General features: G+C 29.8%; 10 protein-coding genes across 10 annotated transcripts; 5 read left to right on the top strand and 5 right to left on the bottom strand.

Moving 5' to 3' along the window:
* Positions 1-18: 18 nt before the first annotated feature.
* T551_03051 (proteasome core particle subunit alpha 3) lies at positions 19-995 on the bottom strand (the record flags this gene model as incomplete). The annotated part of the gene is made up of 7 exons (XM_018375314.1): positions 19-140; positions 179-182; positions 229-431; positions 475-641; positions 687-849; positions 898-932; positions 985-995. The coding sequence occupies 7 exons, from the start codon at positions 993-995 to the stop codon at positions 19-21; spliced, it is 705 nt and encodes a 234-aa protein (XP_018228522.1).
* Positions 996-1,191: 196 nt separating this feature from the next.
* T551_03050 (uncharacterized protein) lies at positions 1,192-2,749 on the top strand (the record flags this gene model as incomplete). Its single annotated transcript, XM_018375313.1, has 7 exons — positions 1,192-1,300; positions 1,340-1,589; positions 1,631-2,045; positions 2,088-2,172; positions 2,218-2,327; positions 2,368-2,521; positions 2,565-2,749. 7 exons carry the CDS (start codon positions 1,192-1,194, stop codon positions 2,747-2,749), a joined length of 1,308 nt encoding a protein of 435 aa, XP_018228521.1.
* Positions 2,750-2,907: 158 nt separating this feature from the next.
* T551_03049 (2-hexaprenyl-6-methoxy-1,4-benzoquinone methyltransferase) lies at positions 2,908-3,925 on the bottom strand (the record flags this gene model as incomplete). The annotated part of the gene is made up of 3 exons (XM_018375312.1): positions 2,908-3,332; positions 3,377-3,676; positions 3,724-3,925. 3 exons carry the CDS (start codon positions 3,923-3,925, stop codon positions 2,908-2,910), a joined length of 927 nt encoding a protein of 308 aa, XP_018228520.1.
* An 88-nt stretch (positions 3,926-4,013) lies between these two features.
* On the bottom strand, positions 4,014-6,667 carry T551_03048 (uncharacterized protein; the record flags this gene model as incomplete). The annotated part of the gene is made up of 12 exons (XM_018375311.1): positions 4,014-4,277; positions 4,325-4,380; positions 4,424-4,649; positions 4,691-4,865; positions 4,908-5,002; positions 5,051-5,190; positions 5,241-5,426; positions 5,469-5,862; positions 5,907-6,098; positions 6,142-6,259; positions 6,311-6,401; positions 6,445-6,667. 12 exons carry the CDS (start codon positions 6,665-6,667, stop codon positions 4,014-4,016), a joined length of 2,160 nt encoding a protein of 719 aa, XP_018228519.1.
* Positions 6,668-6,908: 241 nt separating this feature from the next.
* Positions 6,909-8,985, top strand: T551_03047 (uncharacterized protein; the record flags this gene model as incomplete). Its single annotated transcript, XM_018375310.1, has 11 exons — positions 6,909-7,303; positions 7,348-7,380; positions 7,431-7,462; positions 7,505-7,818; positions 7,863-7,970; positions 8,011-8,091; positions 8,136-8,192; positions 8,234-8,314; positions 8,361-8,598; positions 8,642-8,810; positions 8,856-8,985. 11 exons carry the CDS (start codon positions 6,909-6,911, stop codon positions 8,983-8,985), a joined length of 1,638 nt encoding a protein of 545 aa, XP_018228518.1.
* A 423-nt stretch (positions 8,986-9,408) lies between these two features.
* Positions 9,409-10,205, top strand: T551_03046 (mediator complex subunit MED7; the record flags this gene model as incomplete). Its single annotated transcript, XM_018375309.1, has 5 exons — positions 9,409-9,654; positions 9,699-9,869; positions 9,911-9,988; positions 10,037-10,151; positions 10,192-10,205. 5 exons carry the CDS (start codon positions 9,409-9,411, stop codon positions 10,203-10,205), a joined length of 624 nt encoding a protein of 207 aa, XP_018228517.1.
* A 63-nt stretch (positions 10,206-10,268) lies between these two features.
* T551_03045 (adenylosuccinate lyase) lies at positions 10,269-11,966 on the bottom strand (the record flags this gene model as incomplete). The annotated part of the gene is made up of 5 exons (XM_018375308.1): positions 10,269-10,725; positions 10,774-11,120; positions 11,171-11,293; positions 11,342-11,618; positions 11,662-11,966. The coding sequence occupies 5 exons, from the start codon at positions 11,964-11,966 to the stop codon at positions 10,269-10,271; spliced, it is 1,509 nt and encodes a 502-aa protein (XP_018228516.1).
* A 2,577-nt stretch (positions 11,967-14,543) lies between these two features.
* Positions 14,544-18,055, top strand: T551_03044 (retromer subunit VPS35; the record flags this gene model as incomplete). The annotated part of the gene is made up of 14 exons (XM_018375307.1): positions 14,544-14,684; positions 14,729-14,799; positions 15,046-15,219; positions 15,268-15,354; positions 15,400-15,468; positions 15,518-15,725; positions 15,785-16,264; positions 16,311-16,456; positions 16,504-16,900; positions 16,945-17,064; positions 17,116-17,538; positions 17,584-17,665; positions 17,708-17,772; positions 17,816-18,055. The coding sequence occupies 14 exons, from the start codon at positions 14,544-14,546 to the stop codon at positions 18,053-18,055; spliced, it is 2,703 nt and encodes a 900-aa protein (XP_018228515.1).
* A 233-nt stretch (positions 18,056-18,288) lies between these two features.
* T551_03043 (uncharacterized protein) lies at positions 18,289-19,212 on the top strand (the record flags this gene model as incomplete). The annotated part of the gene is made up of 4 exons (XM_018375306.1): positions 18,289-18,365; positions 18,422-18,473; positions 18,514-18,637; positions 18,680-19,212. The coding sequence occupies 4 exons, from the start codon at positions 18,289-18,291 to the stop codon at positions 19,210-19,212; spliced, it is 786 nt and encodes a 261-aa protein (XP_018228514.1).
* A 50-nt stretch (positions 19,213-19,262) lies between these two features.
* T551_03042 (uncharacterized protein) lies at positions 19,263-19,616 on the bottom strand (the record flags this gene model as incomplete). Its single annotated transcript, XM_018375305.1, has 3 exons — positions 19,263-19,352; positions 19,393-19,461; positions 19,524-19,616. 3 exons carry the CDS (start codon positions 19,614-19,616, stop codon positions 19,263-19,265), a joined length of 252 nt encoding a protein of 83 aa, XP_018228513.1.
* Between the last annotated feature and the right edge of the window lie 122 nt (positions 19,617-19,738).

Raw genomic sequence — 19,738 nt, 5'->3', positions numbered from 1 at the left:
TGTATGCTTGCTAGTGCATCATGTTTCTATGTCTTCTTTTAATAAGTTGTTTTCCTTTAAAAGGGAATCAATCTCAGAAGGGCTCCATACATGATGGTAAATCTTTCCTTGTTTGTTTATTCCCATCGTAGCAAATTCAACTAGTAATATTCAGAACAATATAAAAAATTATAAATACTTGCCTTTTTCATTTGATAGTACAGTGCTATCTATTGTCTTTGACAATACTTTAATTGCTAATGAGCAGGCTTCTTTTAAATTCGTTTCTTTGTAATCCTGTTTGAGCAAGCTCTGTGCTGATGCATTGTTTGCACCAATACTTGTCGCTTTCCATCCCCCATAGTTTCCTGAGGGATTAGATTGGTATAACTGAAAACCATAAATTGGGTCGTATCCTGCCCATATAAATGATACACCAAAAGGACGTAAACCTAAATTTAAATTAACTTTTTTTTAGACCGTTTTTTATTAAACCCCCATATTGTGTATATCCTTGTTTAATATTACATAAACTTTTCACAAGCTGTTCACATGGAATATGTTTGTTATATGTAAGTAAATATTTCTGGGCTGTTCTACGTGTATAATCAATAAGAATATTCGCATCTGCTGTTATCCCTGCTACTGCACAAATCATATGGCTATACTTTTCAGATACTTTTGAAAAAAAAAGTATATTCACGTACTCATCTACAACATATAACTTTTCTGATGATGTATTTTGCTCAAGTAATTTGCTAATAACTTTTTTTTCTGCTGCCAAAACAATTCCGTCTTCTGCAAGCACTCCAAGCGCTGTTCCTGCACGAGAAATAGCTTCTAATGCATATTCTACTTGGAAAAGACGTCCTTAAATGTTTATTAGGCACTTTTCACTTGTTTTTTACAGACATAAACCTTCTGGACTAAAAATCGTTGTTCTAGAGTCATATCTGCCTATTTTTAACGCAAAAAAAAAAAACAGTTTTTTCGAAAATCTCTTACCTACGTGACATTGTCTATAATAATTGAGTTTTTTTCTCTTTTCTTTCTCTTTTTAAAAATATCTTTTCTATTTCAAATCTTTTATTTTTTTTGCTTGTTAATTACGAATATTAATTTTCCTCGTGTTGCCACAACAACCGCTTCGATATAAGTTGCTCTAGTCAGACCTGTGTGATTTCAGAGCACTGCTGATCAGACGACATAAAAATGAATAGCACTGTAAATAAGTCAAATGGAGATGATTTAAAGCATTTAAAAAAAAAATCTAATATTCTTCTATCAGAAGAACTTCCTCCTGGCTGGACGGCACATTTGGGTAAGTTTTTTGTGGCTTTAGAATGACTAATTGATGTAGCACCGACTGGTCATCTATATTATTTTCACAAAGCTACACGGAAGTCAACGTATATTAGGCCATCAGTAGATACTCCTGCAGCAGCAGCACAAGTTATTGTTCCTCCACCGCCGCCGTTGCCGTCACCTCCAATTCAATCGGATCAGTTGGTGACTGGATCTAGTTTTCCTAATGTTTCTGGAATCCCGGAACAATTGTCATTTTTAAGCCGGTTTTCTCGTGAAAAAGTGCAAGACAGACCAAAATATAGGTCAGTACATATGACATGTGCACATTGTTCATGTTTCCAAGGTTTCCAATTGCCAATGCAAAACCTTGGGTAAGAGTAGTGACCCGACGTCGACGTCAATTTGTACATAATCTGGAGACAGGAGTATCTCTGTGGGTTCCGCCAGAAGAAGTTCTTTTAGCAATGCATGAAGAAGAGAAGAATAATAATCCACTTAATAGTCTTTTTGGTTACTCTGAGCAGTCATCAAGTGAATATGATAGTTCTGATTTTACTCTTGATAGTGATGATGCATCTGATGCTTCTAATCCTAATGTCTCTGCTAATGCGTCCCATGATGCATTTTTTACTACACTTGATAATACTGAATATACTGAAGACGACATTGCTTGGCAGCTTGCAGCCATGGAAAATAATGATTTTGGTGCGGCGCCTGCACAAGAACTTTCAAAAGATGAGAAGATTAAACAGTTTAAAGTACTCATATAGGTCAATTTTATTCAATTTAATTGGATATAGGAGATGCTACATGAATTGGATATAAATCCATATCATCCTTGGGATCAAGAGGTTTCAAAAATCATGATGGATCCACGTTACTTATGTATAGCAATAAGAAGCTAGATTTTTCTTTTTTTGACTTTTGTAGTGATTGATACTATGAAAGAACGAAAAGAATTATTTGAAGCGTTTTGTAAAGAGTCTGTTGCACAACAAAAGAAAGAAGCTGAATCTAAACCAAAAAGAAACGTAAGTGAAGTAATGGATGGACATATGTGCATTACTTATAATACTTAAGCCTAAAATCTCGTTTATTGCATTACTTCAAGATCCTCAGACCCCTAATATGTATTGGCATGAATTCAGAAGGAAATTTAGAAAAGAACAAGAATATAAAGAGTTTGGATTAAATGATAAGGAAAGAGAAAAACTTTTTCGAGCATATCAAGAACGTAAGTATGTTTGTTTAAATGATTATTTATTTAGTTGTATCAGAAATGAAATATGATATTAAAAAAAAAGAACAGGATTTTCAAATATTGTTAAAAACTACACCGTCTGTGACTAAAGACACCACACTTCTTTCGCTTCCTGATGAAGTGTTAAGTGATTTACGGTATGCTGTAATTCCATCAGAAAAATTGGAAGAATATATAAATAAATATACACGAACTATTTAGAATTCCATTTAGGTGGGTATTTAGTTAGAAATAAATTATTAAAATTTATAGGAATCTAAAACATGTGAAAAATCATATAATGGATGCTTTAAGAAATAATATGTTTTTAAAATGTATAAAAAAATAACAAAAATAACATATTATTCATTCTATAGAAGCTATAACTTAATACCAGTGTGTATAGCAGCAATTCCGAAAGAAAGGTTATGATAACCATCACCTACTAGTTTGAATCCTGCATCTTTCATCATTTTGGAAAACGTTTTTTGATCAAGATGTTTTGCAATTGATTCTGCAAGATATTGATAGCTATCTCTATCACCTGTTACTATATGGCCCATTATTGGCACGATGTTGAATGTATAGTAATTATATATTGTTTCTAAAGGTGCTAAGGATATTTTCGAGAATTCTAAACAGCTGAAAATACCACTGGGTTTTAGTACACGATATGCCTCTTTCAGAACATTCATAATTTGAGTACAGTTTCGAATGCCAAATGCAATTGTATAAATGTCGATGGATGATGATGGAATATCTATTAGATTTTCTGCATTTTGTTTGAAAAAGTCTATTCTTTTGGCTAAAAAATTAATTAGATTTTTTTTCTTAAAAAAAGATACACACAATATTTGTACCGACTATTTTCAAGTCTTTTCTTTCCAATTTCTAGCATTTCTGTATTTAAATCTACACATTTTACTTTCGTTTTTATATCAAAATGGATGTCTGTAGCATGATCTAATAACCGAAATGCAATATCCCCCGTCCCTCCAGCTACATCTAAAAGGTTCATTGGCTCACCGTTTAATGCACCAGGATCTAATCTTTGAACAAATTCATTTTTCCAGAGCCTATGAATACCCAAAGACATAATATCATTCATTTTATCATATGAAGAAGCAACAGATGTAAAAACATTTTGAACTAGAAATGAAATTAGTTTATTTAGAAATAATTGATTCATAATGAACCAAGTTTTTCTTTTTCTGATTCTGGAATCTCTTTAAAACCAAAATGTGTAGTTTTTTCTGAATTTTGGTCTTTTAAAATATGACAATATGAAAAATAGCGTTGGTGATTAACAATAAATAATGTTTTTTGTATGAGAGCTTTTCTAAATGAATTTATTACCCTATATTTTGTGTTTTGTTGGTTTAATCTGTATATTAACATAATGAATTGATGAAACAAGTTTAAGAACTATTTATCGTTAGACCCTAACCCTATATAACTAATCTTTCTCAAAAATACTATGCATTTCCTACATCATACTTTTTAAGCCTATAGTAATCATTAGTAACTGCCTTTTTTGAAAAAATATAGATTGCCTTTCATAAATACAAAGTTTTTTGTAAAAACGTTTCCATCTTATTAATATGATTTCTTTCATTTTTTGTGAAATTTTTTCACTTTTTTCTTCTTCCATAATTTTGAATGTTAAGCAAACTGCTTCTTCAAATTCTTGAGCAATAACAATGCCTCTGATAATAGGAAGAGGGCGTTTTTTTTCAAATTTGAATCCAACCTAAAAAAAATTAGCTAATTGATAATATTTATAGAAAGAAAACATACTACTGTGTCTGCATAGTCTACTCCTAAAATTTTTGCAGCTTGAGATATACCGGGGACTATTCCTTTTAGATTTTTGAAATAAAATATATTCATTTTTACATGGTAAATGTATTGCGCCTTTAGGAATCATTGATGATACAAAAATATCAAGATTACCATATGAATTTTTTGGAACCTTCCCATTTACAACAGGCGGGGGAATATATAATTCAGTTTGTAGTTCTGAATAAAGGCCAATAGTATTATGTCTAATATTAGTCTCTGATTCGTTTTGAAATGCAAATTCTTTGTATTTGGGGACAATTTTCATTGGTTGTTCTCCAAACTTTTTCTATTAAAAATTATTCTAGAAACTAAAAAAACTACCTTTATTTTTCTTCCACGTTGATACCATTTACCAGCTGATAAAACAGTAACAATATCTTTTCGATAAAATATTGGTTCTTTTATCTGATTTTCATTTACTTTTATAGTTATATATGAGCAAGGCTTTTTAGAAGAAATAATTTGTTCACGTTTAAGATGTCTTTCTATGATAAATCTGAGTGGATTAGTAAATTTTTAATATAATTAAATTAAATACAGTGGATGATCTTTAAGATCTTTAATATTTTTGGGTATTTTTTCATAAGCCTGGCGTTCCAAAAACTCTTCATCTTCAATTATATCAAAAGGTTGCTTTTTAGTTAGTCTTAATGTATGAAAATAAATTAAAAAGAAACTTACTGAAATATAATTTAATCTATAAAAATTTAAAACATTTTTCCACCATTTTTCACCTTCATCAACTGAGTCTATACGTTGTTTTTTAATTTTGCTGTTGAAATGTTTTGTATAACGGCGAGTTACATCTTTTACATATCCATCTAAAAAAATATGTTAGAAAATATTATGAATAATAAAAGAAGCATGTGACTTTTATCAAATGACATAATATAACTTAATGAATTTTTAGATTTGGAAATAAGTGACTCCATCTTACTTGGTTTTCCTACTAAATATGAAACCATTGGATCAACAAATATCCATTTTTGTGTAGATGGATTAAGAGCCTCTGCCCAATAAATAGGATGTAATGATTCCTTTATATCGTTTCTGTTATCTATAAAAGCTTAATATTTATAATAAGATAAAAGAAAGTTACCATATAATAAATCTGAAAAACTATTATTTGTAGACAAAAGACCAAATTTTGGACACTCAGATGTTTTAATTTGTTCTATCTTAGCCTTTTTTTTAAAATTATTTGTGGTATCTAAATTTTTAAATGTATTTTCATTTATATAATTATCTCTAAATTCAGTAGTATCATTGTTTTTATTAGAAATATTTGATGTTGAGCTATACAAAGAACTCGATTTATCAAATTTATATGACAGTGGTTGTAAAAGTACTGTCAATCGTACATTAACATTATTACTATCCAAAAGTGCCACGAATAACTGAGCACCAAGATCTCGAGATCCTTGTAATTGTTCTGCTGCTTTTAAAAAATCTTTAAAACAGAATATATTATCATATTGTTTTTCAACACATTCCTGCTATAATTACTGAAAAATATATGAATAGAATTGGAGTATACATTATTTAGTTGTGAATTTGTCCAGAAAGGTTTTGACATTCCATACTTATTTTTTTTAAATTTTCTTTTCCATATACTCACTGTAGCTTTAAGAGCACTCATAAACATTTTAGATTTTCGATATTGTGAAATTCGCTTGTCAGGATTAAACAATTGTTGAATTTCATTTGGTAAGATTGATTTAAGCCTAACCTATGCCGATTAGAAGAGATATTATAATATTAAATGAAGAAACGTGTATTCTTTTATCCCTGCAAAAGCTATTTCTTAGTGAACTATGTGAAATTAAACAGAGTAAGTGTAATTTATGAATTTCAAGACGAAGTTTTCTATCGTTTTTTGTAATTCCATGTCTATAAAATATATAAATGATTATTTTTATAACAATACAAATACAAAATCACCTTTTCCGTTTATTATTAATCTCAATTTTTCGTTCAATTGTTGTTTCAAAATCATATTTTTTTTCTGAATTTTTTGTTTCTGTTAACATATCTACATACTGTAAATACTCTTTTCGTTAAAGTTAGGTATTAACTTTGAAAATAAAGGTCAAAGTCTTCCCATTCAGGTTCACTCTCTTCTGAATTTGAATTGTCTGTTAAGCTATTTTCTTCGTTTTCTGATTTTTCTGATAAAGAGTCTTTGATTTTTTTTTGTAAAAACTCATTTTGAATCAGATCTTCAGAAAAAAGGTATTCAAAAGGATCCAATGGTTCTCCAAATGATTTTTTTAATTCCATTGTTTTTTTTCTTTTCATTTTTATTTTAGTAATATTTATAATATTCTTAATCCTTTTAAAATCTTTAAAAAAGTTTTTTTCTTTTTCAGTTCAATTATAATATCTTTTTTTTATTAAAACCTTCTTAAATTTATTCTTTTTTTCCTTGTTTTTTGTGTATATTGACAATATACTTTTGAATTCATGTATTTAACGTAAATCTCGAGATATGCTTTTTCTCGAGTATAATAGCTAATTTAACGACGTCAAAAAAAAGAAAATGAGGAGAATTGCTCCTGAAATCCTCATTTTATTTGAAATTTTGCTTATTTGGATTGTTAATGTTAATTCTAAAATATATCCTTCTTTAGAGCTAAAAAACGAGGATGTTTTAGCCGATATTGCTGATGAAAACCATCCATTTATGCCTATGTTGGAAACATTGCATCTACTTTCTAGAAAACCATCTTGTTTTAGATTTTCTGTTTCTTCACTGATTTCTACATGTGAAAAATTGGATTCAGATCTTCATGAAGATGAAAAACTGGCATTTGCTGTTAGATTAACGCTTTGTGAGCTTGATACAGCTCATGTTGAAGTTCCGGAGACATGTCGACAAAAGAATTTTCAAAAATGTGTTAAAGAGCTAGAGACACGCCCCCAATGGTGGACAAGGTATTTGTGATTAATTTTTAAAGTATAAAACTTATATAAATAAGTTACTCAGGATATTTCAGAGATGTAACACGCATGTAAATTTTAATAAAAAGTCATCTAAATATTATACTGATTTGTATTTTAGGTGTTTTGCTGCGCGTACAGAAGTTGAGAAAGGTTTTGTTTTTTTTTTTTTTTTGAATTACTAAAGTTTCAAAGACCAATTGCTTGCATTGCATCGAAATTTGACTTATGCTCAAATGGGGCTACTTCGAAATTTAAAGCTTGAAATGGATGATATTGATCTTCGTATTTATGAGAAATATAAGATGGAGCAGTCATGGCAGCAGTTTCAAGATGACATGGAGCGTAGTATGCAATTAATGAAAAATGAAATTAAAGAAATGGAAAAAATGGCAAATATTTTATTATCAACATTTTTGACATCAATGAATGTATCTTTAAATGAAGTAAATAGAAGGATTGATTTAGTTACAACGAATTTGGATAAAGTTATGTTAAAAGTTGAACAGGTATTTATTTTTTTGTTTAATAAAATATTATTGATAATAGTAAGGCGGGTTCACATGCAAAGAAAGAAATAAATAATCTTACTATGTTTATAAATAAATTGTGGAGTGCAACTGGTGAAATTGCTTTAAATAATTTTGAATCTATAAAAAAGGTCGATTTTTCTTTAAAAAAAAGATAACTTATGTTTCTAGATAAATAATGAATTAGAAACTATTGAAAATGTTTTTTTAGGATCAATTGTTGATCGCTTGAAAAAAATACGCATATCTTTAGTAATTTATCTTTTTTTTAAGAATACATTAATTATTTAATGTAGGATTTCTCTTTTGGATCTATTCAAACTTTTTCACAACAAATATTATCTATGTCTACGGTAATTTTTTTTCATAATTTTTTATATTTTAAAGACAAAAGGTGGCTGAAGTTCTTTCAAAAACATTGAAGAATTTGACACATTCTCACAATGATTTGTTCTCATCCTTGTCTTCTATTGAGGTTTTTATATTTTGTATTTTGGGATAATATTTAATTTTATTTTAAGGCATTACAGTTAAAAATAGGTAATGGGTCTCTTTCGACTATTAAATCTATTTCCAGTTTGGTAAATGAAAGAATGGATAATCTGTTGGATCAAATACAGGAACTTAAAAATACTACAAAAAATGCAGAAAATCATATATATTCTTGGATATTTTCAAAAATACCCCTTGTATTTACATGGTTGGCTTTCTTTTTCTTTTTTCCAATGCATAAATTTGCTGGCATATTTCTATTTGTTTGTATGCTATATGGAACTAATAATTACTTTTTAACAAATAATAGTTTTATATTATTTTTGGAGAAAAATTATGGTATTCATTGAATATTTAAATATTCAGAATCTTTCATCTTTATTTTATGTCATATCAAACATTTATAAAAATATTATTTCGTTTTTATTTTTTTCTATATTTATTACTTTATTTGTACGTTTTTATAAAAAGAATTACAGGTATATATTTTTTTGATTTTTCTATATATTTTAATATTTTATTAGAATTTACAGAAATTATCAAATGCCTTCTTTTTTGAAATCTTATTTAAGACCATTTGAAGTTAATCATGATGTTAATTGGCAACGGCTTTCTATTGTTGATAAATCAAAAAGGGTTTCTCGTATTTTTTAATTAACTATTTTATCAATCATATTTTATATTTTAAAAAAATATTATAAAATGTTTATAATATTTCAGATTTAGGACACTTTAAAAAATGCATTTTTTATCTAAAAAAAAGCTAGGTACATTTCAAAATACATTATTTATAATAGAATATACATTAAGTGTAATATGTCGAAATGTTTATGTCTGTTCAATATGTCTAGATGTATATACATAAATAACTTAGTTGTTTGCAAAAACATGTTTATGTTATTCATTATAGTATCTCTTTCACTAATAGTATTTTTTTATCTTTTTATCTTTTACTTGGGTCTGTACCCTCGAGAGTAATAGAAAAACTATTAGATTTAGATTCAGATTTACTTTTTTTATAATAAATAAAAACATGAATTTATGTTTCTATAATACCTTTTGATACGTTTGATGAAGATGCAAGATCAATCATTAGAAACAGAACTATCTTCTACTTTTCCACTTCCACCACAACATTATAAATTATTTACTGATCATAATTTACTTGCATTTAAAGAAAATCAGTATGATGCTATTCGCGATGTAGATCATTCAGATATGCCTGATACTGTAAATACTAGCGGTCCAATATTAGCAAGGTTTTTTACTCCGCCTAAAGTGCCTACTGAAGGATTTTACCAATGTTTTCATGAACGGTGGAAAGTATATATAAAAATAGGTTTTTTTGTTTGTTAAAGTACCTGAAGATTCCTGATGAACTACCATCTCTTACTGAATTTGGTATTCAACAGCTTTTTGATGCAAAAAATGGACCACTTTGTGCTCAAGAACGTATTGCTGAATTGAAAAAAATGTTAAAAAGCCTTTTATTAAATTTTCTTGAGCTTTTAGGGATCATGGGAATTGCCCCTGAACAGGTATATTTGTATTTGAGCTTCTCCGTCTAAATATAATTCAGTTTGTCGAAAAAGTAGAACATATTCGAATTCTGTTGCTAAATATGCACCATTTGATTAATGAATATCGGCCCCATCAAGTATAGATGCAACGAATAAGGCTGATGTGTTTTAATATTCATATTTAGGCCCGACATACTTTATGTTGTTTAGTTGAAAAGCAAGTTCAAGAGGAAAAAGAAAAGTTGTTAGCTTATCAGAATGTATGTGATGATGTTAAACGTATTCTTTCCATGTATCAGCGTGTCCTTAACTCGGAATCACATGAACATACGTCGGTTAGTTCTAACGAAGTAAAAACTAACACACAGTTACATGATCTTCACATTTGGTCGATTATCGACCAAAAAATACATCCGTCTATACATTTAGCTCAACATTTTGATCCGTAAGCTTGTTCTTGAATGGTTCTAGAGCAGGTGTTACTTCAGTATTCAAAAAAGCTTCTGTTTGCTCAGGAGCACGACCGATAAATGTCTGTGGATTAAGCAAAGTATCAAGTTCAGCCCATATTGGTTCGAAATATATATCACTTTTAATACGTTTGATAAGGTCATTATCTTTTCCTTTTTCCTTTACAATACGAGATGCTTCCTTTGAAAGAATCCGGATTTTTTCATGACAAACCTGTCGATTTCCACCTTTGCGGACCATTGCCATGATAATGTTTTCTGTCGCCATGAATGGCAGTTCTTTTAAGATAATTTTTGCAATTACATTTGGATATACAACAAGACCTCCTGTAACATTAATAAGGAGCTCCAGTACTGCATCTGCAACAAGAAATGCCTCTGGAATGCAAATTCTTCTGTTTGCACTGCAATATTATTATTAATTTGTGTCACATAATATAAAAAAATATTACCTATCATCAAGTGTTCGCTCAAACCATTGAACTGAATGTGTCATTACTGCATCTGTAAATAGTACACTCAAATGCCGTGCTAGAGCGCATATTCGCTCAGAACGCATTGGATTTCGTTTGTATGCCATTGCACTTGACCCAATTTGATCCGGTTCAAATGGTTCTTCAATTTGCTGCTCACTGGCAAGTAACCGTAGGTCTGTTGCTGTTTTGTGTGCTGATGCACCAAATGATGCCAATGCTCCCAGTATGTCTACATCAACTTTACGTGAATAAGTTTGCCCTGTCACTTTGTATGTTCGTTCAAACCCAGAAAGTTCTGTTACACGTGCATCCAATTGCTCGACCTGCATTTTTGGTTAACTCAAATACTTATTTTTTCTTTTTAATCCTCTACTTTTTCATGATCATTGTCAAACAATGTTAAAAATGATGCTTGTGTTCCTGTAGTTCCTTTTACTCCACGAAAACACAGATCTTTTCGTACTCGTTGCAGATTCCGCAAATCCCATACAAAGTCCTAGTTTCTTTTTAGTCATAGACTAGCTACTAACACACTGAACACCACCTGCAGCCACAATGCTGCTCTTTTTCCGACTGTCGTCAATTGTGCTGGTTGGTAATGTGTATACCCAAGCATTGGCAAAGCTTTGTATGTTCTACAGAACTCAGAAAGCTGTGATATAACCCTTGCTATCTTTCCAAGCAATAAGTCAAGCCCTTCACGCATTATCAGTAGATCTGCGTTGTCCATTACAAAACATGATGTTGCACCCAAGTGCAGAACACCGTGAGCTTCTGGTGCAATCTTTCCAAAGACATGTACATGTGCCATTACTTCATGGCTAGTTTTTTGTCAGTTTTAGACCAAATTGTATATAGACAGACCGGCTTTTGCATTCTTCTGCTCGTGCCATCTTAAGTTCTGCATCTGTTGCTTGACAATGCTCTTGCATAGCCCTAAGTGCTTCTTCTGTGATTTGTGTCAGTCCCAATTCACGTTGTGCTGTTGCTAAATTAATCCATAGCTTTCGCCACAGATTGATGCGGTGGCGCTGTGAAAACAGAGAAAGCATAGCTGCTGATGCATAACGCTCCTGTAGAGGAGAGGAGTATCTGTCCCATACTGATTCAACTGTTTCTACTGTTGCTGATTTGCTATTAGCTTTGTTGTTTTCGGTGTTGCTTGTCATCTATATGAGATTTGATGTACTGATTAAGAATAAAGGTAGAAATGTAAAGCCTTGAAAAAACTGAATAGTCTATGGTGATATTTAGGCCGTATATGCGCAGGCAAATCTTATTATATGCGTTATTGCACCGGGTTGTATGCGTTAAAACACTGCTTTAAAGTGATGTGCTGATCTAAACCAGCGGTTCGATGGGTATTGTATATTAGCATATTCTATGAGAAATTACAAATACTGTTTCTCAATAATGCATATGTATCAGATAAGTACATTATATGCATTATATGTATTATATGTGTGTTATATTTGTGTTATATGTGTGTATTATTGTATGAGTTGTGTATGTGTTGTATATCTTTATATAGCAGAATAATCCGAGGTATAATATTTCTATACTGCAATTTAAAAGCAATGTTTACAATGTTTATATGTTTAGCCTAGATTAATTGATAGGTTTTTACTGTACATATATTATTTGTATTTTATGTATATATATGTATATGATATGTGTGCATTGTGTTGTATCTATATCCATGTATTGTGGGCGTATTGTGGGCATTTTGGATAAGACAGTATTGTTAATACGGCGTAATGTTGATTATGATGAGAGCAAAGAACATTAAATAAACATTTAAAACAAAAGTGTTTGAAAGTAAGAAATCTATATGGACAATAGGGTTATAATGGAATTTAATGGATGCAAATGTATTAATATAATTAAAACATACATTTGTTGTAACTTTTTGACGACAATAAGGCAATGATAAGGTGACGATAATAGCAAATAAAGAGAGGGATCCACGTATTTTCGCCTATTTTACCGGATATATATGTGTATGCATTATATATGCATTATGTATGTATTATATATTTGTATTGTATATATTTCTATTGTATATATATGTATCTGTGATATATAGAATATATGCGTAATATATATTATAATAAAAAATGTTGGTAATATTTAATCGAGTATATACTTTTGAACAGAAAAGCAGACTGTTTATTATAGAAGAGTTAAATACTGTATAGTATTGAAATATTCTTGTAAAGTTTAAATATTTTTGATAAGAATTTATTACTTTTGAAGCAATATTTTTATATTTGAAATTGCAATTATATATATATTGTACTTTTCGGAGAGGTTATATTTATTCTAAAGTTTGTATATATAGTGTTATATATTATGATATATTGTGTATAAAGCTTTTATGTTTGATTAATGTGGATGACAAGTGTAGTGTAATAAGAGTGTATATTTGTATAAGCACCAACGATGAAATGATTATTGCATAGTTTTTGATTGAATGTATCAGAGAATTTATTCTCTGAAAAGAATCAATGGGAATGGGTTTAATAAAATAATGAATGGGTTTTTGTACAACTTGTATTGAAAAATGTTTTCTGTCTGCTTTTTGAAGCTTATTTTTTTGTTTCTGCTGATAATGACTTATATGTAAGATTTCTCGTATGTATCATGGATTATTGTGTTTTACTGGGAAAATTATTTTTATTATTTTACATTTATTTAATGTTTTTGAAAATATTTCTCTTTAAAATATTGTCTAGTAATTGATAAATAGTCTTGAAATGTGATATTTTATTTTAATGAATGAGTATAAATAAACTTTATTTAATAAATGAGTATAAATAAACTTTATTGATTTTTGATACATTTTTAAAATAATTAAATCATTTATTTGCTCTAATAAAGGGTATTTTTTAGATTATAGAAGATATGGAGTTTTTAGCAAAAAACTACTATTAAAAAATGATTTTAAATTATTTTCATCAAGCTTAAATTAATATTAAGAAAAATGTTTTCCTTACAAAATAAGACAAAAGAATTTAAAAGAATTTAATGCAATGATTTCTAAAAGCTTTGAAGAACAGTCCCTATATGATTTTCTGCTGATCAAAAAGCATCTACTGATATGTCAAAAAATTGAATGTTTATCTGTATATACTATAAATAATACAACAAAAAGTGTTCTTTAGATGCTTTAATGTGTTACAGAAACAATTATATAAAAGATAGTTTCAGATGTTTTAAATTCTTGTTTAAAATACAAAGTTTATGGAAAATATATTATTTTATTTTCTAAATACTTTAAAAATGTAATAAGAATTAGCTAAAAAATAATAAAGATTAAGTAGGAAGCAACAAGTAGTGTGTTTTTTACAATAAATTCCCCTCTGAATTTCCAATTGTCCTCCAACGCTATTATCTGAATGTCTTAGCAACTAAGTTCATTCAACTACTTAAGCACAAAAATATAAAATAAAAACACATAATAACATTTACATAATGTTTTGTAAAAATCTCTATTTTTAAACACTATTTAACTACATAACAGATTTATTTTTTCCCTGATCTTAGAAGCTTCAAGACACACCAACATCTCTCATAAACGATTAAATTAGACTTAATTCTTATTTCACAACTTCCTTCTAAAAAAAACATATATCTCGTTAATATGTGTTATTTTTAATCTGTTTCATGTATTTTTCAATCTTTCTATCTTTCCCCATCTATTCTAAGACTTCTCGACAACCCGACTTCACAACGGTTCTCTCGACATGTCGGTAGTAGCAGGTGCCTCAGCTCTCCAGCAAGAAGGCCAAGCAGTGCCGCTGGATGATATTTTGACTGCAATTCGTTCATATACATATCAAATGCGGCGCTGTTTAGATGCAAATCGCTTAATGGATGCGCTTAAGGTACTTTTATTAACATATACAATTATCTGAGAATAATGTCTTAGCATGCAAGCACCATTCTGTCAGAGTTAAGAAGTGATCGTCTTGGTCCAAAGCAATATTATGAATTATGTAAGTGCAGTTTTAATTAAGTATATTGTATGCGCAGATATACCAGATTATATGCGCTTAAATACAAAATATATGCATTAAAATATGAGGCTGCGTTATTCAGCTATATATGTAATGAGATCAATGCACAGAATCAAAGAATCTCAATCTGTACGTGTTATATGCGTATTGTATGCGTATTGTATGCGTATTGTATGCGATGTATATGCGGTTCAAACAAATATCTGCTGAATTGATACTATTCTATGAGTATTGGGCTTACAAAGGTTTCAGATATGGGTGTATTTGATGCAATGAGATACTTGTCGACTTATCTTTTGGAAGCACATCAGACAGATCGTCATCATTTGACAGATGTATACGAGCTCGTTCAATATGCAGGAAATATTGTTCCCAGGTTGTATTTGATGATTACAGTGGGAACGTAGGATTTAATATATAAATGATTTTTTTTTTGTTAATTGAATATAAGTGTATATATGGGAGTGAAAGATGCACCGGTGAAGGAAATTATGAAAGATATGTTGGAAATGGTACGAGGGGTTCAGCATCCAATTAGGTATTAGTTTTTGTGTTTAGAAGTAGGTGGTTGAGGTGTTTTTAGAGGATTGTTTCTTCGTCATTATTTGTCGGGTCAAACGCGAGATTATTTACCAATTGGTGTTTCAACAGGGTAGTAGGCTTTTTTTTTATATTCAGAAAGCTTATATGTTTCTAAAAAGACCTGAAGGAAATTTGAATGATTCAATAGCGTTTATTTTAACGAACTTTGTTGAAATGAATAAGTTATGGGTTAGATTTCAGCATCAAGGACATTCAAGGGAACGAGAAAGACGGGAGGAAGAACGATCGGAATTGAAAATTCTCGTAGGAACGAATCTTGTTCGTCTAAGCCAGCTTGAAGGGATTGATTTACATATATATAAAACAGTATGTATATACATGATTTAAGAAATGAAGAAAAAAGAAAATACTAATTCATGCAATAGACTATTCTCCCTTCGATTATGGAGCAAATTATTCAATGTAGAGATGTTTTAGCGCAAGAATATTTAATGGAAGTTATTATTCAAGTATTTAGCGATGATTTTCATCTACAAACTTTAGATGAGTTTTTGAGTGTTACAACAAAATTGAGTCCTCACGTTAATATCAAAGAAATATGGACTAATCTTATTTACAAGCTTACTGCATATGTGTCAAGAGAAACTAATGTTGAAAATTTTGATGAACGTGTAAGAAAGGAAAAGTTAGCATTAGATGCTTTGGGAGAAAAGCTTTCATTTATCAATTTAAACGAAAATTCTGCTGATATTAGTACAGAAAATGAATATTCTGAAAGTTGTAGTACAAATAAAGAATCTGATATTGTAGATGATGTTAAAATTGATGTTGATAGAGAATCTGTAATTCCTGGAGATGTTAAACTGTTTGATCTGTTTTGGGAACAAATTACTAAATTAATTAAGGTTTTATAAAATTTCATAAAATTTTAGTGATAAAATAATGATTTAGGCTCGACCTGATTTATCTATTCAAGATATAAGTGCATTACTCGTTAGTCTTTGTAAACTTGCTCTTACATGTTATCCATATGAATTCTCATATGTAGATAAAGTTTTGTATTATTCCAGGTTAAAGATAGTCGAATATGTTGATAGGTAATTTCTTTTTTTTGTTTTAGACTTTTTTGTTTAAAATTGAATAGTGTAGATTTGCATTCTGTGGAATCTAGGGACAATTTTTTAAAATTACTTTTGGAACCCATAACATCTTATTCATATATTCTTACGGTTTTTTCTTTACCAAATTATATACCTTTATTACAAACACAGCCATATTCCACAAGAAGGGCCGTTGCAACTACTGTAATACAATCTCTTATAAAAAACAATATTTGTATTGAGGCTCCGCAAATCCTTGAAGGTGTAATATGCCTTATTAGAGTTTTAATTGCTGAGGGAATGAAAATACCTCTTGTGGGGAACATTCAACAAAATCGAAGAATTAAAGATAACGAAACAGATGAGACTTTAGAAGAACAAGGATGGCTTGCGAGACTAGTCCATCTTGTATGTAATGAAAATCCAGATATTCAATTTAAAGTTTGGATATATATTTTGTTATTCATTGACACTGATTTTTATAGCTTCTTCAAATATTAAGGAAAAATTTCTTTGAGGGAGGAGAGCGTATTAAATATACTAGTCCTTCGTTGATAACACAAGCTATCAAACTTGCTAGGGCATACAAATTACAGGAACATTTGGTATATTTAATATATACATCTGTTAATATGTAAAATTATTAAATTGTATAGGATAATGAATGGAATCAAAAAGCTTCTGCTGTTTATAAATTTATACATCAAATTATTAGTAGTTTGTACACTAAAGTAACAAACGCAGAAATGTGTATACGTTACTTTGTTATTGCAGGACAAGTAGCAGATCAAGGCGCTTTTGAAGAAATTGCATATGACTTTTTTGCACAAGCTTTTACAATATACGAAGAGTCACTATCTGAATCAAGGGCACAATATCAGGCTGTGATTATGATTGCTGGTGTTTTGCAAATGACGAGAAATTTTTCTTCTGAAAATTATGATACTTTGATTACAAAATGTGCATTGCATGGATCTAAATTACTTAAAAAGCCTGATCAAACACGCGCTGTATATTTTGCAAGTCATTTATGGTGGGTTACAAATATTCCAGCACGAGGTGAACAAAACGATAACGATGTAAATTGGTTATAATTGTTATATTCTATTTAATATTCCTATTAGCTTTATCACGATGGATCAAGATCATTAGAGTGTCTACAAAAAGCTCTTAAATTGGCAGATGCATGTATTGATACATTAACAAGTATTATAATAAAGTTTTATAATATTTATTTATTTTATTTAGGTACTGAACTTTTTATTGAGATCTTGAGTCGTTATATATATTATTATGATCATCAAAATGAATCTGTTTGTATTTAACTTTTAACTATTTAAAATTAATATTGTCTAGATTCATCCCAAATTCCTTAATGGATTGATTGATTTAATTCGGCAAAATATTGACAATTTTGATACACAAACTTTTGAACCAAATATTCGACAATTTTCAATGGTGGCTAGTACATCATCTATTTTAGAATTAGAAGGTAATATGCAGGAATATATTATTAGACATTTTGAGAGGACTCTTGATTATATTGCATTAAGGAAAAAACAGGAACCATCTCTTTGGAATGCAATTCATACATAGTTTTATATGTGTACGTAAAATATATATATCGTTAAAGATATATAATTTTTTATTTCAACTGCAATATTTGGATAAAGTAATCGATAATGCGAGAATTTAGTCTATAAGGTCTTATAACCCACGATTTTATCATCAATTGCTAGACAGTAACATTTAAATCATTTTATTAAATTTAGTAGCATGGTTTAAATAATCTTGATTTTTTGTAACGGTTTTATGAGTAACGGTTTACAATGTTTAAAAAAAATGAGAAATCAAGGTTGCAACAATTGACTGAATACGGCTTAATTAGCAAAGGAAATGATAATAGGTATGTTATACAGCCAGAAATGTGAATAAATGTGAATAACTTTGACCATTTTATAGGCTAAAGGATCCACGGATACAAGAAGAATTATATGAAAAGATCAAGGAAAAGGTAGAAAGAATGTTTTTGTAGTATTAATAACCGCTTAAAGTATACTTCATTGATCAAAAAAGTAAATCAAAATGAAGAAACACTAGAAGAGACGTTTTCTTCATTAACTGTGGTTGATTCTGAATTGCAACCTGCTAATCAAGAGCATTGTTTATATATGTTTCGTATGTATTTATATTGACTATATATTTTCCCTAATTATTAAGGTCAACTTCGTGAAGGTTTGAGAGCAAGCCAGCGCGTTGATGCTTTTGCACGTACTGTATATGAAATGTCCGCACGTGTAGGAATATATATGAATCATGTTGAAACATATTTTCCAGCATTACAATACTTGATGGATGTTATGTACCCAGAACAGTTGCAGTCATTTGCAAATAATCAACTGGTAACATGCTATTTGTTGTACTTAGTATGTGTATTGGGTAATTTGCATAAATTATATGAGGCGTTGCTACGATGGAAGTTGGATATACAGGATCTGCCATTTCAGGTTGCTCGCATCATTATTGAAAATAACTATGTTGCATGGTTAAAGCTACGTAACAGTCTACCATGGTTATACCAACGGCTTATTGATCAAAGCCGTAGAATGATGCAGGAGCGATGTACACGGGTTGTTGGTGCTGCATATTATATAGTGCCAAAACAATGGGCTGAAAAATATGTTGGACCTGTTTTAGCAATAACCAATTGGGCTGTTGATGATGATGTGGTCGTAGTACGTGTTCGTAGATGATTGATTCAAAGTTTGGTGTTAGTAATTTTAACCGGATATATCCAAGATGGTTATTTTTTCTTGGATAAAAGTAATTTGCGGGCAGCTTCTTCCTTCTTTGCATTTTCTTGTTGTTTTTTCTTAAAGGCGAGATCATCCTGCTACATATTAGTTGTTTAAAAATATTTTTTGGGAAACAACTTCATCCAATTCACGTTTTTCTTTCTTCGGCGCTTTCAGAGGTTTAAGTTTGCCTCCTTGTCTTCCTGACTATATTTATTAGTAAAAGATCTATATTTTCTTTATAAAATACCATTCTTTTTCAAAAAAACGGCTAACTTGTTTTTTGGTGACGTGCGATTGGCATCGACGTCTTGACAGACCGGTTTTAACGTAATTTTTTTGGCCGGTTTTTTAAGGTCCATTTGCAGTTAAAAAGCGCTTTAAAAAGCGTATAATACATCTTATTTCATGTTGAGATACTAAGAAAACGGTTTGTGCGTTGGAAGGGTGTTTTGAGCGGGTTTGAACGACTAGAAACTCAATA

This window comes from Pneumocystis jirovecii, assembly GCF_001477535.1.
Source record: "Pneumocystis jirovecii RU7 chromosome Unknown supercont1.14, whole genome shotgun sequence".
Classification (NCBI taxonomy): Eukaryota; Fungi; Ascomycota; class Pneumocystomycetes; order Pneumocystales; family Pneumocystaceae; genus Pneumocystis; species Pneumocystis jirovecii.
Note: the sequence above shows the minus strand (reverse complement) of the source record. Positions and strands in the feature narration are given on the sequence as shown.